The 12505-nt window shown below is 52.0% G+C and overlaps 2 protein-coding genes across 2 annotated transcripts; both read left to right on the forward strand.

Annotated features, from left to right (window-relative positions):
- Nucleotides 1-12: 12 nt before the first annotated feature.
- Nucleotides 13-6375, forward strand: ZGPAT (zinc finger CCCH-type and G-patch domain containing). The gene is made up of 6 exons (XM_015881927.3): nucleotides 13-735; nucleotides 1463-1596; nucleotides 2129-2287; nucleotides 3153-3284; nucleotides 4132-4549; nucleotides 5017-6375. Exons 1-6 carry the CDS (start codon nucleotides 119-121, stop codon nucleotides 5153-5155), a joined length of 1599 nt encoding a protein of 532 aa, XP_015737413.2. The 5' UTR covers nucleotides 13-118; the 3' UTR covers nucleotides 5156-6375.
- Nucleotides 6376-7269: 894 nt separating this feature from the next.
- Nucleotides 7270-11975, forward strand: LIME1 (Lck interacting transmembrane adaptor 1). The gene is made up of 6 exons (XM_015881955.3): nucleotides 7270-7602; nucleotides 10005-10154; nucleotides 10551-10602; nucleotides 10674-10761; nucleotides 10847-11232; nucleotides 11471-11975. The coding sequence occupies exons 2-6, from the start codon at nucleotides 10039-10041 to the stop codon at nucleotides 11819-11821; spliced, it is 993 nt and encodes a 330-aa protein (XP_015737441.2). The 5' UTR covers nucleotides 7270-7602; nucleotides 10005-10038; the 3' UTR covers nucleotides 11822-11975.
- The last annotated feature ends 530 nt before the right edge of the window (nucleotides 11976-12505 follow it).

Raw genomic sequence — 12505 nt, forward strand, 5'->3', positions numbered from 1 at the left:
GCTGCTCAGAAGGGCGGAAGTGGGGGGGGGGTGTCATGGCGGCCGTGCTGTGGGGGTGCGGGAGCTGAGCGGGGAGGTTCGGATTGAGGCCTAAACCGGGACCTGGCTTCTATTCGCAATGGATGAGGAGAGCCTGGAAGCCGCCATCCAGGCCTACAACGCCCAGCTGCAGCAGGTTGAGCTGGCTCTGGGGGCGGGCCAGGACCCATCGCAGCGATCGGATCTGATTCAGTTACAAGAAGATTTAAAGCAGCTGATAGAACTGACCGAGTCCAGCCTGGTGGCTGTGAAGAAGAGCAAGTTGTTGGCTGCGTTGGATACAAGCGCCTCCTGTGTAAATCAGCGTGTAAATCCCGATAGCTGTGCCCAGGATGAGGAATATGCTGCCTTCAAGGAAGCCATTGCTGAGCTGGGGACTGATGGTGAGCCCTCAGCTGATAACAGCGAGAGATCTGCAACGGGAGACGAAGAAAGCAAGGAGAGTGAATTGAAATGCAGCGAGGAAGAGTCTGATAGAGAGGAGGAGGAGGAGGAATTGAGTGGGATGAAGGTTAAAGCGCCGTACTACAGCTCGTGGGGGACGCTGGAGTATCATAATGCCATGATTGTGGGGACAGAATACTTGGAAGATGGCAGTGCAGGTGTCAGAGTGCTGTATCTCTACCCGACTCACAAGTCCTTGAAGCCGTGCCCGTTCTTCTTGGATGACAAATGCAGATTTAAAGAGAACTGTCGGTAAAGAAAAATATGGAGGGGGAGGGGGCTCGTATCCTCGCTGCTGATAAAGGCCGTGTGATTCAAAGGCTGGAACATCTGAGTGTTCCATGCTGGCTGTTGTAACCAATGGGATTTTGCGGTGTTATTAAAATCCATTATGTATGGTAACAGGTGGCATCAAAGAGCTGGACAGTTCAGGTAATGCAGATATGAAGTGGAAATCCCTGTGGGCAAGTTGCAGAGATTTTACCTGATCATTCCAATAGCTACTTTAGTCACAGGCTTATGAGTTAAAACAAAAACACCCAGGGCTGTCTGTTGATGGTACCTTTGTTCCAGCTGCGGGGTCTCCATCTTTGGAGAGCTTCAAATCTAACCCAGATGAGGCCTTAAGCAGCCTGATCAGGCTTTGAAGTTGGCTTTGCTTTGAGCAGGAGGCTGAGATCTGTGTGTCTGTTTGCAGTCCTCATTATCTCAAAAGATCTGTGATTTTTCAGAGATCTCCCTAGCAGGGAAAGCTTCATTCTTGGGAGTGGGATTATTTCTTCTATTACACAGCATAAATTATATGAATATGGTGAAAAACGAATGACTTCTTTAATTGAAATGATGCATGATAAACCTTCTGGTGCAGATTCATCTCTGCTGACAACTTGTTCGAGTTTCCTGTCAGGAAGGAAGGGGTTTATATTTCAAGCCCTTTCCAGTGAGGTAGATCTGACTCCTTTTCTGTCTTCCCTGCCAGGTTTTCACATGGCCAGGTGGTCTCTGTGGAGGAGCTTCAGCCTTTTCAGGAGCCCAATCTGAGTACCCTGGAGGTGGGCTCAGCCTGCCTGGCCAAACACAGTGATGGGATATGGTATGCTGCCAAAATAACTGGTGAGTGGTGTTTGTGGGTGTTGTGCCAGAGCTGTGTAGAGATTGAGCACCCATGCTGAAGGAATTACAAAGTATGACCGTTTTGGTTAATGATAGCAAACACTTGAGGATGTAGCTGTGGCCTTGAACTAAAAATCTGGAGGTAGTTGAGAATGTGTTCTGAGTTGTGTCAGGCTTGGGAAGGGAATAGGATAGGAAATATACATGCATATACAATTGCATATTAAGAGTAGAACTGCAGTAATGTGGGAGCTGTTGATAGAGGCTCCCCTCTGTTCTGAGAAGGTTTTTTCTTTGGCACTTGTTGGGTCAGAGGGAGTAAGTCAAACTTCTTTTTAGTTCCATTTGTCGACAGCCCATATTCCTCTATTTTTATAAGTAAATCTCTTAAGCCTTCAGCTGTTTTAACACGTGTTCTTCAGGCCTTCCTCCTCTCCCGCATCATTCCCTGAAGCCAACTTTGAGGAAGCTCTCTGCGGTGTTTGTATTGAGAGTTTACTTGAACTCTTGTTTCTTGCTTTTCCTTCTGTAGATATTGACAGTGGTTACTACACGGTGAAGTTTGATTCCCTGCTGCTAAAGGAAGCTGTTGTAGAAGGAGATAGTATAATTCCCCCACTACGAAGTGAAGATGGTGCCTCATCTGCTGAATCTGATGAAGACAGTGTTGATGATTCTGGTTATGCTAAAGGTGAGAGGGTGGTGGGGGTGTGAGAGAAGTGCCTTGTGATCTGTGTCTGCCTTCTGTCACCAGTATGAGTCTGGTGAAGCTCAGATGTTTCTGTAGCAGCAGGTAGAGGGCGCAATGTTTTATAATGGCGTTCCAGTTCTTAGTCTGTTTTTCAAGTGGGTGTGTGAGCTGAGCAAGTAAAACAGGAGACTTCTAATCTCTCCGGAGCCTACACGGAGCTGTATAACACAACAGGAGTAAGAGATCCCAGGCACAGGTATTCAAACCTCCCAGTGTCTTGATGAGTAACAGCTGTGCCTGGCTTTTTACTATGAAGAGGTGACACCAACAGAACCAGGTTCTCTGAGCATACACAGATAGCACTCTGTCTGTGCCCCTGTTTTGTCACAGGGACAAAGCTGTGTCCTATCGCTCAGTAAATTCAGCCTAATGGAGATTATTGAGTGCTAATAACACATCATTAGTATAGTAGCCTGGAGAATCCTCATGCTACTGACATGCACTGGAGGCACTAATTAAGCACATTATGTGCCACAGTGCCAAACTTTGCTGGGATGTCATATGTCAATCTGACCATTCCAGAAGAAAGGAAAGAAAAGAAACATAGAAACTTCTAGGCGATTCTGCTTGGAACTGTGAGATGGTATGTGCGTTAACTCAAATGAGAGCTCTCAAATAACCTTCTAAGTGGTGTTTGTAAAAGGTGACAGCATAGCAGGAGCAAGTAAGGCTGGAGGAGCTGCTGAACAATTCTGTGGTGGGAGCAGTACATTGTACTACATCAAGAAGGGTTTTCATGCTCTTGAAGGTTTTGCAAATCAGCTTTGTGTCCGTGTGTCACCGGTTTGTCTTTTCTGTGTTACAGTGATAGATTCTGGGGTTCCAGAGAATGGAGAATGGGTTCCTGCATGCAGTTCCTCTTTCGGTGGCTGGGAAGCCCACACTCGTGGCATTGGCTCCAAACTGCTCGTTCAGATGGGATACGAGTTTGGAAAAGGTAAGGAAAGAGGGTTATCATGGTGGTGTGAGAGCCTGCCTGCATTGCAGTCTCAGTCTTGTGACGCATCCTAAGGCTAGGTAAGAAGACCAAGATTTTGGACGAGGCAAAAACTTTGCTGAAGGGCCTGTTAGATAAGGCTTGAGGTATGTGATGAATCACCCCTGGGTGGAAATGTTGGTAGGCAAGAAGAGAACTATCTAATCGAAGTACAGCCGCATGTGTGCACCAGCTCTTTTATGGTAACAGCAAAAGTTGGAGGCATTTAAAACCATGGTCAGGTTAATGATTAAAGCTGTGAGAACTGTTGAATGAGCTGTTCAAAGGCTTTAGGTAGGTAGAAAGGAACTGATTTATGAAGCTTGTGATGTCTGTATTAAAGCATCTCCTGGCTCTAGACGTGGACTTCAAAGCCTGCTAAACTAGCTTCTTACTACACAAATTGGATGGAGCCTTGGGGGCTTTGAGAGGCCAGTTTGCTACTTGATTTATCTCGGATTCTCCCAGAGGAACCAAACCAGTTTTAAGAAGAACCTTCCTTGAGAAGCCAAGGATGTGAAACTGAACCTTGTCTTACAGAAACTGACCTGGTTATTGGCCTTGGGCTTTTTATCACTTATCTTCTGCTTGAGGAAGGCTCCTGTTGTCGATTTACATAGATGAGCTGCAGCTTTTGGCTGTTTCCCTTGACTTGGATGGTAGTTACGACATTTTGCACGTCCAAAGCCTGCTTGCTTATTCTAAGCTTGTCACTGTCAGTGTGAGTTTGTGGTGGGATCTGACTTGGAGAGGGGATGTCCTTCCTCTTGGTAATGGGTTGGTGACTCTCCTGGCTTTTCCCTCTCAGGGCTTGGGAAGAATTCTGATGGCCGAGTGGAGCCGGTGCAGGCGGTGGTACTTCCTCGAGGGAAGTCCCTTGACCAGTGTGCTGAGGTGCTTCAGAGAAAGAAACAGGGGAGGTTGGACCCTGGCAATTCAAAGAAATCCCGAGCAAAGGGAAATAACACTGGGAGGTCCCCCACAGGCAGCCGCAAGCCACCCCGCAATGTGTTTGACTTTCTGAATGAGAAACTGAGAGGGAAGAACACAGGAGAGAAGGTTGGAGGTATGACACTGCCGGAAAGGAAAAGCAAAGAGATCTACCATGCCAGCAAGAGCACCAAGAAGGCCCTGAGTGTCCGCCTCTTCCAGACAATGGAAAAGATTGAACAAACACAGAAGGATATAAGAGGAATCCAGCAGGCCCTGGCACGCAATATTGGGCGGTACGAAAAACTTCTCTTTTGGGCTGTGGGATAAACTGAGGATTCTTGGTGCACTTGGGAAGGTGTGGGCTTGAAATTAGGTGTGGGAGGAAGGAAGGAAACTATTGTGCATGACCTGGGGAGAAGTAGAGGGAGAGAACCTTTAACGTGTGCTTCAGCTCAGCTTGGACACTGGCAGGTGTGTCTGAGGTCCTTTGGGTGGAATTCAGGCTGTGTTAAAGAGAGGAGCTCTCTCAGGAGAAGTCCCATAGTCCTTTCCTTCCCATTCCCATCTCTGAAGTGCTGCTGCTGAGCAGCACTGGAGGATGTTTTCTAGCCCAGACTGTGCCGAGCATCAGGTACTTCCTACCTTCAACAGGTGCCTTGGCCTGATCCCATAGGAAAGGGAAGACCCTCTTAGGATGGTGACAGATCTCTGATCTTAACCATGCAGGATGACACATTGCTATGATGCTTTTTGCTTTCAGGCACAGCGTTGCTGCCGCTCAGCTGGAGGAGAAGCTGGCTAATGCACACAAACAGCTGGGGCAGCTGCAGGCCCAGGAAGCCAGTCTGCAGCGGGAGCAGAAGAAAGCAGACACACATAAGAAGATGACTGAATTCTAGTCTCTGAGGAAGGTGTTTGACTGCCATGGTTATCCTTCTAGCTAACTCTTGTGCTCATGGCCTCAAAGCCTGGATGAGCTGTCCTGCTTCTCTGGGCCTCAGGCTGCACTCCCAGCCCAAAAACTGGGCTGAAAAGCAGCAGTTCCTGAAACCAGATGCTTCTGAGCTCTGCTGGGAAGAGGAGGAGCCCACATCTGTCCAGTCTTGAACTTTGTGTAAGGACTAGCTACAAGAAATACAGTTCTCTGCTATCTTGCACACTTCTTTCCTCTCATCTGTGCAGTAGCCAGAGTGTGTAGCTGCTCAGATGATAACGTTGCTGGCTACGAACAGGATGAGGAGGGCCTTTGAAAGCCCCACATCCTGCCATCGGTTGTGGCTTGTGTTTGCAGCCAACTGATGAACACAAGTGGAGGCAGGGTCCCAGGCACGTTTTGACAGAGCAGAAAAGGCATATGTTAGTTGAGAACAACAAAGGCAAATTGCTTCAGCTGCTCTCTACACCTTCTGTTCTTTGCTATGGGGAGAACTCTTAGATAAGGAGCAGTTTCTCATAAACCTTGTGTAATGCATAGACAGAAAACTGGCAGCTCAGGGCTGGGTATTAGGGGCCTCAAGCATCATATTTCTTCAATTTGAGTGTAAGAGTATCCCTAAGACATACTATAGCCTAACCCATCGACTTGGCATGGGAAGCTGTGTGGTTCCATGAGTGCCAAAGCTGGGGGAGTAAGACAGCAGAGTAACAGATTCTCAAACCTCCTCGCTAGGAACAACACTACAGGGAACATTGGGCTTCTGTCCTTACTTGAGATTTTCAGTCCTATATGGCTCTCTGAATGCCCATCCTTTATTAAGAAACTTCAGGACCCAGTCTCAGGTCAGACTGAGCATGAGGACTGGGAGGTGTGTGTGTGTGTGTGTGTGCTGAGCACACAGCCCTGCCTGGGAGCAGGCCAGGCGAGGTGCCCTTCCCTGCTGCGTGGTCAGTGCTCTCACAGGAGGGATGTCCTCTCCCCAAGGTTGTATTCCCTGTTGGCTGCAGTTGGCCGTTGCCCCAGAGAGGAGCTGGTGATTTCCTCAGCCTCTCTTTCCAGTGGGATTTATTCATTGTAATTGTGTTGGTTTTTTAAAAAAACAGTCATCATAAATTGTTAGTGATTTCAAGCCAGGACACGTTTTTTTTCTTAATTAAAGAAAAAAAAAAACCAAAACCCAAATCAATTTCCTTTTATTCTGAGTCATTTTCTGTCTCATGGAAAGATTCGCTCCCTTCATGCCACCTTTTTATCTGCTTCTGAGAAGATTCTGAAGCCGTCAGCTTGGGCAGAACTGCATCACCCTGTGGGGGCCCGGCCTGTCTGATTCACTGCCGAGCTAACCAGAAAACCTACGGCTGAAGGAGATACCATCAGAGCCCAGATGTGATTTAGCACTACTGCAGACGCCCTTCGGAAAACAAAGAGCAACGGCGAAGATAAGCGAGATTAATACAGTCAGGAAGCCTGTCAGAGTGCCTGGTTCCTCCTGGAAAGCAATGGGATTCTGCTGTGAAAGGTGCTGTGGGCTGCCTCGAGTGCGATGCATCCGTCTGTTTGTAACTCATTTGGCTGAAGTCTCTTCATTGTTGGGAATTGGTGTTCTCAGTGCTCTGGGTTTGACTCAGGGCTTTAACAATGGCTGCTCAGTGCCCTCCCTGATGTCTGCTGGTTTCCCACACACAAGTGTTGAGTGGTGACAAGGATCAGTGTGCCCAGCTTAGCACGAGTGCCTGTTGGAGTGGCCCATGACTGATGAGCTGGGCAGTGTAACTCCTTGGTTTGTTTTGTGCCCCGATGCTGTTTGGTATTTTACATTTCACAATTGGAAGCGTTGTCCCTGTGTCTCTATTGAGCTGTATTTTGATTGCCCACAGCTTCACTTTTCAGGCTTCCATTCTCACGGCTGCTGCTTCCCACCCAGGACTCATCCCCGGTGAATAAAGATTGACTTATTTTTTTTTCCTCTGCCCTTTTAAGGCGCTGTTTGCAAGGTAATGACTACATGTGGCAACCCCTTCTTTCCTTACGTTCACCTGCAGGCACACAGCTGGCTCCAAAACCAGCTCTGCCGGAACAGAGAGCGGCAGAGGGTGCTCTTGTGAGCTGGGTGCCTGCAGAGCCTGCTTGCAGCCAAGGCGGGGAGAAGCCCAGCCTGCTGCTGGGTGAAACAACAAGCTCTGCAGGTCAGGAAGCTGTGGTCTTGTGCTGCGTGGTATCTGCACGGAGCTGCCTGCCGACACTGAGCTGAAGAGTGGGAGAGCTTGGATCGAGATGCTTGGGATGTTTGGGAGCCCCTGATGAGGAGCAGTCTTGTGGTTTAAAGAAGTTCTCCAGGTTGACTGGTGAGGAAGAGGGCATGGCTGGATTCCTGTTCTTCACACTCACCGGCTTCTGAGGTTCTGCAACGTAAGTGATGGTCCCTTTCTTGCCTGGTAACGTGTCTGACTAAACTGAGGCTGGAAAGCACTTAATCCATGTGGGAACTGCAGAGCTGTCGGAGATGCTGCTGCAGCCAGCTGGACTGGACAGGTGGGATTCCTATATTCAGTGCTGCAGTTGTAGCATCGGCTGGGTGAAGCTGCAGGGAGGTGTGCAGGGTTTGTGCGTGGTGCTGCTGGCATTGGGGATGGGGAAGGAGGGAAAGGACTTGAACACGGCAGCATTGCTTGGGCTTCAGCTGCTGATTGAATCCAGAACGGCTCTGGAGGAAACCAACTGAGCTCCTGTGAGCGGGGCAATGTGGAGGCTTCAATGTGATCACTGAAACAGCCTCTGGTTGATCTGAAATGATGTAGGACTGTGCTGAATGTGGGGCACGGAGGCAGCCAGCAGATCTGGGCAAACACCTCCTGCATCCCCTCATGCTGCGATCTGGAGTGTGCCTTGGTCTGCATTGCTATTGCTGGGTCTTAGAAGTGCTCATGGAAGCTCGGTGGGGTTTGGGTCTGGTATTGAGAGAGATTTTGGGCCCTTTTCTTAGTTATCTCAATGGGAGCTCGGATCCCCTCTCAGAGCCGCATGAGCGCAGTGCAGGAACATTCTTCATCTTTACTGCTGGCATCCCTTTGTCCTGGGCAGGCTGAGTGCTGTTGGCTGATGGTTAGGAGGCTTTTGCTTTTCACACCTGGGGACCGAAACCCCCTACATCTGCTTGGTGGGGCTTTGTTCAGTACAACTCTGCAGGGCATTGTGCTGTGTTGGCTGTGGCCCCAATGGCCATTGTGAATGGGATGCACTGTGCTGGATCTGCAGACCCTCCTCTTGTTTCAACATCGTGTTGGTGCAGCATTATCTGCCCCAGTGAATCACATGAGCAAAATCAGCAGCAGCAGAACTTAAATTGACAGGAAATCGAATTTCGTTGTCATGAGGCCCAGCTGAGGAACTCGAGCTTTTAGTAACGTGGCTTTTGGAGCTGAAAAACCCTCATAGACTGGAGTAAGAAACTGGGTTCAGTGCTGGTGCTGAGGCATCGTGACATGGGGCGATTCCCCAGTGTGTGTCATGACTACGGAGCTGCAGCCACCTTCAAAGCAGTGGGGCTGATGGCAATGCTGAACTTTGCAGCTCCTGCCCTCGGAGCAGCCCTGGGATGTGGTGATCTATGACTTTATTAGCAGGAAATCGAGCTGCACGTTGCAGTTGGTTGTAATCTCTGTCTTGCAGACCTGCTCGGTCAGAGCGTTGGGCTTCCAGGTGTTGGGTCTCAAACTGGTCACTCTTGGTAACACGTAGAAGCAGCACCCAGTCCCTGAGGGGGCCGTTCCCAGTGAGTGCAGAACCCAAACGTGCCAAAGAGCATTAAAAATGGACCATTTTTTAGGTCAAAAACACAGGAGAAACCGCAGACCTCCTGCACAGAGGAGGGGGTGGGCAAAGTAGGTCAGGAGAAGTGCTCTGAGTTAACTTCAGCTGAAGAACCTCACTGTCAAATCCAGACAACTCATGGATGGCTGTAGGATGGGCCGCCCCCATGTGTGCTTGTCTCAGCAAGAGAAGTTTGCCCTTGGAGCCCCATTCACCTCCAGCCACCATTCCTGCGTATCGCTGAGTCCCAGCACCTCTCCTTGCTCCTGCCCCGGGTGCAGCCACCCCTGCAGCCTCTGATCCTCTGTAATGAGCCAAACAAGTTCAGCCGGGACAGTCTGGAGTGCTGCAGGTAACACATCGTGCATGCTCAGACAGCGAGCGGTGCTGCCTAATTAAAACACCATGGAGGGAGAGGAGCTCCTTCCCAGCTCTGATGTGAGCCGGTCTGCCCAGCCCGGTCGGTGTCTCCGACCTCCTGTCTCCATTTCCACATGGAAATAATTGCTCTCTGGGGGTGAAGGCTTTGAGTTGATGATGTTTCCGAAGGTGTGGGAAGTTCTCACATTGACACCCGAGGGCCTTTTTGGGGTGTGCAGAGCAAGGAGCGGCCGCTGGGACAGCGATGCTGGGGATGTGATGGCAGCATCCTACATGACCTCACCAAATGGTTCCCAGCTCTTCTGCCCCCATGCCATGGTCACTGCCCAGCCCTGCTGTCCCATGCTGACAATTTGGGGTGCTTCTGGGGCTTCTCTTTTGTAAGATCTCCAATGCATTGAATTCTGTGCTGCTCCTTTTTAAAAGGAACCAACATCCGGAGCAGCAGGACAGAAAACAGTCCCTGGTGTCTGTCCCTGCAGAGGCTGTGGGCAGCATCGGGGCAGCCCCCTGCCCAGCAGCCACACAGTGGGGTCCTGGCAGGGAACAGGTCACTGGGCATTGGGTGCTGAGAGCCTTGTCCCCATACCTGGCTCCACTCGTGTTTTCTCTCCCCACAGCTCGGCCCTGCAGCTCTCACAGAAGTGGTTTCCCATGGCTGTGACCCATGGTGAGGGGCTGCTGGGACCCCCACCCCTGGTGGCCCTCGCTGTCCTGGCCCTGCTCGGAGGCCTGGTCTACTTGTGCACCCTGTGTGCTGCCTGCCGACGGTATGTGCCCAGTGACACGTTGTGCTTTAGGGCTGCTCCCCACACCCAGACCCCCCTGCTGCAGCCTTGGTGTGCACCGAGGGGGGAGGTCTGTGCCCAAAAGAGCTGGTCCCAGCTGGGGGAGAGGCTGTGGTGGTGATGCTGGGGGTGGATGTTGAGTGGGTGGACATATGTTGTGAGGATGCTTACAGGATGCTGGTGTGATTCAATGGGGTTTGGAGGGTTCCTGGGCACTGGAGTTGTGCATCCAGCTGGGTGCAGGATGTTCCCAAGCCCCCAGCAGCACTGCCCCCATTGCAGTCTGGTGGAGGGGCAGGGGATGGGGTGAGGGCTGCACAGCAGTTCCCATTGGAGCTGGGTAGAGTTTGCCAGCACTCAGTCCCACTTCTCCCACAGCCATGGCAGGAGGAAGAAGGTCCCTCCAGACGGTGTGAAGCTGGTAGATGAGGTAAGGGTGTGAGCAGGGCTGGGGGGGGCTCTGGGTGTCCTGCTCTGACTGCAGGTATTTCCCCATTGTAGTCCCTGCTCAGACAGAAACAGCTGCGCTCGCTCAGCAAGTCAGACACGAAGCTACATGAGCTGTACTGCCTGAAGGCCAAGGACAAGGGTGAGTGTGTGCAATCCCCGAGCATCCCACCCCACGCACCCTGTGCTGCAGTGCAGTGACCCCATGTTCCATCTCCTCCCTGCAGACCAGCGTCCGGCCAGTATGGATTTCCCCCTGTCCTCAATGCCCCCCGACTCCCTGCACAGCTCCGTCCTCCTGCACCGCCAGCTGCCCCAGATCCCCGGCCCTGAGCCCCCCGGCTCTGACCAGACCTACTCCAACCTGCTCTTTGCCCCGTCACATCGTGTACCCCCGGACACGCTCTATGAGTGCTTGGCAATGGGGGAGGATGATGCACCTGCTGCCACCGGGACCTCAGCGTGTCCCCCCCGGGTCGGGCAAGGGGCTGCTGACTATGCCTGCGTCCGGAAGGTGAAGAAGACGTTGCCAGAGGAGCAGGAAGGGGCTGTGGCGGGACCCTCTGCAGCCCCACCATGCTGGGAAGGTACAGGCAATGCACCCTGTCTGAAGGTATGGCACCCCCATAACACCTCTCCTATAATGCATGCATACAGAGAAGGGCATACAATGGGATATTCTACTATTCCAGCTGTGTTTTGGGGGATTGGGATGGAGCTCAGATGTGGGTAGGAGATGCACAGAGTGCTCTCCAGGGTGAGAGAGCCCTACCGGGGCTGTGGGGTCCTAGGGATGCCCTGGGGGGGTTCCCAGGGTCATCTGCCTCCAGACCATCCCCTTCCCTCTGCAGCTGGAAGATATGTACTCAACGGTGTGCAAAGCCACCAAGAAGAGGAACCATGGCCCTGCAGCATCCCCACCCCATGAGGAGCCTCCCCCAGCTGCCTGCTGGCCCACAGCCCCCTCCGAGCCCTGCTACGAGGCCATCAATGACAGAGCCTGGGCTGCTCGTGGTGCTGAGCCGGACTATGAAGCTGTGGATGTTCGCTGGAAGAAAGCAGCAAAACGGGACCGTCCGGGGAAGCCCCCCCAGCAGGATAATCTCTATGAGAGCGTTGGTGATATGTGGGGAGGGGATCCTCGGGGAGGTGCTGGCTGGAGCACCACCAACGGGCTGCAGGTTTACATCACCAACCTATAGCAATCCCAGTGTGGGAGAGAGGATGGACGGATGGATGGATGGACAAACAGCTGGATGGAGGTTGGGCACTGCGGCTCTGCCCCACACGGTGGGGATGGGCACACAGCTGTGCCAAATGTGAGCTCTGTATATATCTTACGTTACTTCTCTTTAAGCATCCTTGTCCTGTCCCACCCGGTGCCAGCAGCTCGGCACAGGGATGCCCCAGATGGGTGGTTATGGTGGGATGCCTGGTGCTGCCTCCAGTGTTCTATGGGAGGTCCAGATGTGGGTTGGGGTCATTGCCATGAGTTGGCTGCAGGCATGGACTGTGGGACTGGGTCACCCAGGGCAGGGATGCTGGGGCAGAATGGGGCAGCACTGGGAGCCTGTACAGCTCCACTCCATGTTCCAGCATCCCCAAGGTAACTGTGGGGTGGCTGCACATCCCCATCGTCCCCATCGTCCCCTGGCACTTTTCACCTCCATCACCAGGAAGGAAAGAAGGAAGGAAACCTTGCGCCCACCTCCCCCAGATCTGCCCTCGATTGAAGCAGGCGAAGAGCTGAGGACCGAAAACACGGAGCTCAGCAGAACGCTGGGGATGTTACGTCCTCCGCACGGGGAGGAACGAGCTGCTGCCGCCGGGCTGAGCCGGGTGCCAAACCGCAACGTGCACCGAGCACAGCCCGGCCCATCCCCTGC

This window comes from Coturnix japonica, chromosome 19, assembly GCF_054131305.1.
Source record: "Coturnix japonica strain WE chromosome 19, WE-NBRP24, whole genome shotgun sequence".
NCBI classification, from domain to species: domain Eukaryota; kingdom Metazoa; phylum Chordata; class Aves; order Galliformes; family Phasianidae; genus Coturnix; species Coturnix japonica.

Bases quoted from the DNA above. Each gene is read 5' to 3' on its own strand.
- ZGPAT (XM_015881927.3), top strand. From the start codon at position 119: ATGGATGAGGAGAGCCTGGAAGCCGCCATCCAGGCCTACAACGCCCAG. The intron at 736-1,462 runs GTAAAGAAAAAT...CTTCCCTGCCAG, and splicing joins AGATTTAAAGAGAACTGTCG to GTTTTCACATGGCCAGGTGG. The intron at 4,550-5,016 runs GTACGAAAAACT...TTTTGCTTTCAG, and splicing joins CTGGCACGCAATATTGGGCG to GCACAGCGTTGCTGCCGCTC.
- LIME1 (XM_015881955.3), top strand. From the start codon at position 10,039: ATGGCTGTGACCCATGGTGAGGGGCTGCTGGGACCCCCACCCCTGGTG. The intron at 10,603-10,673 runs GTAAGGGTGTGA...TCCCCATTGTAG, and splicing joins GTGTGAAGCTGGTAGATGAG to TCCCTGCTCAGACAGAAACA. The intron at 10,762-10,846 runs GTGAGTGTGTGC...TCCTCCCTGCAG, and splicing joins CCTGAAGGCCAAGGACAAGG to ACCAGCGTCCGGCCAGTATG.